This window comes from Notothenia coriiceps, unplaced genomic scaffold (assembly GCF_000735185.1).
Source record: "Notothenia coriiceps isolate Sejong01 unplaced genomic scaffold, NC01 NC01_scaffold00001080, whole genome shotgun sequence".
Lineage (NCBI taxonomy): Eukaryota > Metazoa > Chordata > Actinopteri > Perciformes > Nototheniidae > Notothenia > Notothenia coriiceps.
The window spans coordinates 400,736-404,654 of NW_011333781.1; the positions used below are offsets into that span (position 1 = coordinate 400,736).

The 3,919-nt window shown below is 41.0% G+C and overlaps 2 protein-coding genes across 2 annotated transcripts in view; one reads left to right on the forward strand and one right to left on the reverse strand.

Annotated features, from left to right (window-relative positions):
- LOC104958986 (DNA repair protein complementing XP-G cells homolog) overlaps window positions 1–1,300 on the forward strand; it is a 6,003-nt gene extending 4,703 nt beyond the window's left edge. The window contains exon 7 of the mRNA XM_010786832.1: window positions 1,283–1,300. Within this exon, the coding sequence (XP_010785134.1) occupies window positions 1,283–1,300 (18 nt within the window). The remainder of the gene's footprint in view (window positions 1–1,282) is intronic.
- nkpd1 (NTPase, KAP family P-loop domain containing 1) lies at window positions 945–3,495 on the reverse strand. Its single transcript, XM_010786784.1, has 2 exons — window positions 2,029–3,495; window positions 945–1,745 (listed from the first exon to the last, which is right to left on the reverse strand). The coding sequence occupies exons 1-2, from the start codon at window positions 3,355–3,357 to the stop codon at window positions 1,452–1,454; spliced, it is 1,623 nt and encodes a 540-aa protein (XP_010785086.1). The 5' UTR covers window positions 3,358–3,495; the 3' UTR covers window positions 945–1,451.
- Between the last annotated feature and the right edge of the window lie 424 nt (window positions 3,496–3,919).

The window sequence follows — 3,919 nt, forward strand, 5'->3', positions numbered from 1 at the left end:
TACTCGAGCAGCAGCGTTCTGAATCAGCTGCCTAAGGGATTTTTTTGTGAGACCTGTGAGGACACCATTACAGTAGTCGAGTCTGCTGAAGATAAAAACATGCTTTTCCTGTTGTGACATTAGTCTTTTAATCCTAGATATGTTCTTCAGGTGATAGTATGCATAATTAATAACTGTTGTAATGTGACTGTTAACATTCTGAGTCCATCACTACACCTAGATTCCTAGCTTTATTCGTTGTTTTGTAGTCTGCCGACTGAAACTCTGCAATGACTTTTAATCGTTCGTCCTTTGCTCCAAAAACAATAATCTCAGTTTTCTGTTTGTTCAATTGGAGAAAGTTCCTACTCATCCAGTCATTGATGTGCTCAATGCACTTACTCAGTGGTGTAATCGGAGAATAGTCTCCTGGTAACATTTCTAAATAAATCTGGGTGTCATCGTTATAGATATGATAATTTAGGTCGTTGTTTTTCATAATTTGAGCCAGTGGTAGCATATAGATATTAAAAAGCAGAGGTCCTAAGATGGAGCCTTGAGGAACCCTGCATGTCATATTTGTCAACGCTGATGTGTAGTTGCCTATAGAGACAACGTTTTTTCTGTCGTTTAAGTAGGAATCAAACCAATTTAGTTGCCGAAAGTCCCACCCAGTTTCCTAGTCGGTCTAGCAATATGTTGTGGTCAACAGTATAAAATGCAGCGCTGAGATCTAATAGTACTAACACTGATATTCTGCCACTGTCTGTGTTTAAATGGATGTCATTGAAGACTTTAACAAGAACAGTCTCAGTGCTGTGGTTTAGACGAAAAACTGACTGGAACACATCAACACCGTCATTTAAAACTGTTTTATTTAATATTGTAAGCGCTTTGAGCACCAGGAAAAGCGATTTATAAATGTAATGTATTATTATTATTATTATTATTAAAAGCATGAAATGACTCGGCTGTTGAAAAACAACTTTTTCAATCATTTTGCCTACAAATGGGAGGTTTGATATTGGCCTATAATTATTCATTACGGATGCGTCTAGATTATGCTTTTTTAAGATTGGTTTAATTACTGCAGTTTTCAGGGCCTGTCGAAATACACCCGAGTGGAGAGACTTGTTTACTATGTGAAGTAGATCTGAGGCAATGCAATGAAAAACAGTTTTGAAAAATCCTGTTGGAATAATATCGAGGCTGCAGGAGGAGGATTTCAGATGTTGAATAATGTCCTCCAGGTCTTTATCATTTATCAGATGGAATTGTGTCATGATGTCTGAATTGATTTTAGGTGGACACAGGGACATAATCAAGTAACACAAGCCCTTGTAGCTGAACAAAGTGAATGTAATGACTTTAAATAAACTCCTGAACTCTGCACACGTGTTGTTACTGTAAAAATTGTTAAGTGTTACACATGCACATCATAATTTTATGGACACTGGATATGGATTGGAGTCTTACATGCTGCCGCTAACCTGATTTGGATTAGACGTGTACTGATTAGGCATGTGGAAGTGAAATCCTGATGGATTGGCCTGAGGATGAGAAGCTGTCGGGGCCATGTTCTTGTACGGTTGTCGGAGACGTGATGGTACACCCAGGAAGTGCAGTCTGAATCTTGTCCATTCTCCAAAGGTCATTTGTAGGAGCTCTTTGAGGTCGTCTGTATCACCAAAGAGCAGGGCTGAACCATTGAGGTTATTTCTTCTCATAATATCATTATACTTACTGTGGTAGTCCAGCCTCTCCAACTACAAAAAAATAGAAAATGTAAGCATTATAAAGAGTAAAATGATTTAGTTTCGAATCCTCCCTATGACTTCTAAATGTATATAAACTTCCTTTTCTGTTGGATTTGCAATAGTACAAAAAGTGTTATGTTATTGCTTCAGATATACATACTTTTCTTCTGCTGTATTTCTGATAGAGTAGCTCCTTAACACGTTACACTGCACTTGCTGTTACCACCCGTGACCATGTGTGTTTCCAAATCAATCCAGACTGAAAGCTTAAACATTACAACTTTTTTCTTACCTCTTTACAAACATCTTCTGTGTCCATGTTGATGATGGTTGTGATTGGCAGAGGGGCTAGGTTCCTCATCCAGCCAGAATCTTTCAGCCTGGATGTCCCTCTGATGTGAGCCAGCTCCTTCCTGATTGAATGATCCAGGTTTACTGTCGAACCTTCAAAGGTCTTCAAGTCCTTTACGGTGAATTTGAAATCTACTGTGAGAAATCTTTCAAACATTTCAGGATCTCCATCCTGCTCGAGGAGGTCCTCAATCTGTGCACTCATCACATACAGCTCTGCCCTGGATTTTTGGAAGACTTTCCACAAGGTTTTTGAATCGTCAGCCTTGGGAACATTGTCAAGTTCAATGTCTGCTCTCTGCTGAGCGTCTTCCACACACTGGAGTATCCAGCTGAGGCGGCAGGGCCACTGATTAGCTAAGACCACCCATGCAGCGATGTATTCTGGTCTAGGAAGCTCTTTCTGCAAGGCCTTCATGATTATCACAGTCACTCGAATGGAGTTGATCACCCTCCTCATAGACGTGGCATCCTCTAACATGTACTTGTTAAGGTTCCTCTCGTTGCTGTTCAGGATGCTCCTAACCAACTTCTCTACTTCCTCGCCCTTTACATCCAGTGCTGCTGTATTTTTATCCATCAGTGGATATGACTCTTGCGTTTCAATGGCAAACTCCACTGAGAATACATCTGAGGAAGACTTTTCTTTTAGAGCCCCAGTTCCTTGCTTATATTTGCTCATGCTTAAGTCATCAGGGATTTTTGAATAGCTAGTGAGGCTGTAAAATAAACTGCGCTTTGAGTCATCGCACAGTGGTGGGACTGTAAAGGCCAGAGTCACAATTCTGTTCAACAATGCATAAGCTCTGTCTTGTTTGCTGAAGCAACCATCTGCAAAGTTCACTTTCTGTACAAGAACATCTGGATCTACAGACAGAATGGAAATATACGGACTTTCCTCATCTGAAAGCAGAATGTTAATGGCATCCAAAACTGCAACAATCTTCTTTGGGGAGCAGCGGTCGAGATTGGTGATCTTCAGTACCACTCGGATCCTCCTTCTCTCAAACACCTCCATAAACTGGATGAATTGAGACAGAAACCACATTTCTTTCCTGACGTCGTTCATGAAGCCAAGTTGGCTGCTGACTCGCTCATTATCCATTCCCTTCCTAATGTTCAGATCCTGGCTGAAGATGAGGTTCTTAACCATCTGAAAGACAAACCTCAAAGCGCTTGCTGCAGGGAGTCCAATTGAAGCGATGATCAGGCCCTCAAACACTCCCACATGGCTTGTGTTTGTTCCATTCACTGCTCCACCTGGTTTCATCTCAGGATTGGGAAGACCAAAAGTCAACGTGAAAACCAGGATTAAAAGTGGTACTATGAGGATGGACAGGAGGAGAAACCACAGAGGGCAGCAGCAAACCTTTTTGGACCTCCAATGGTTGAGACCATCCTCCACGCTCTAATTTTTTTAGATAGAAAAATCAGACACAGTTAGACGTTACTATAGTGTGTTTAGTCAGGCTAGTGGCATGGCTAGGTGGCTAGTTCTTTCAAGTGAATAGCCTCACACTTTTAGACAAGTTAGCTATAAATTGTTGTGCATTACTGGTATAAACCTGTCTCCTGTTAGTCGTCGTGGTTATTGCAGTCTAAAGTAAATACATCGTAAAATTCACGCACCGTAAAACGTCCGTCACTGGACGACACCCGGCCCATGGTATGCCGACAAAGTCCGGTACGTCTACTCGAAAACCCTTTAATGTTCTAACATAGATAGCACACCGAGTGTACTACTTCTTTACCTTCAGGTCTTATTCCAAACCCTTAAATTAAAAGTGAAGAAGATCCAATAATGTGTTTCTCCCATGATGGCGATTCAACAG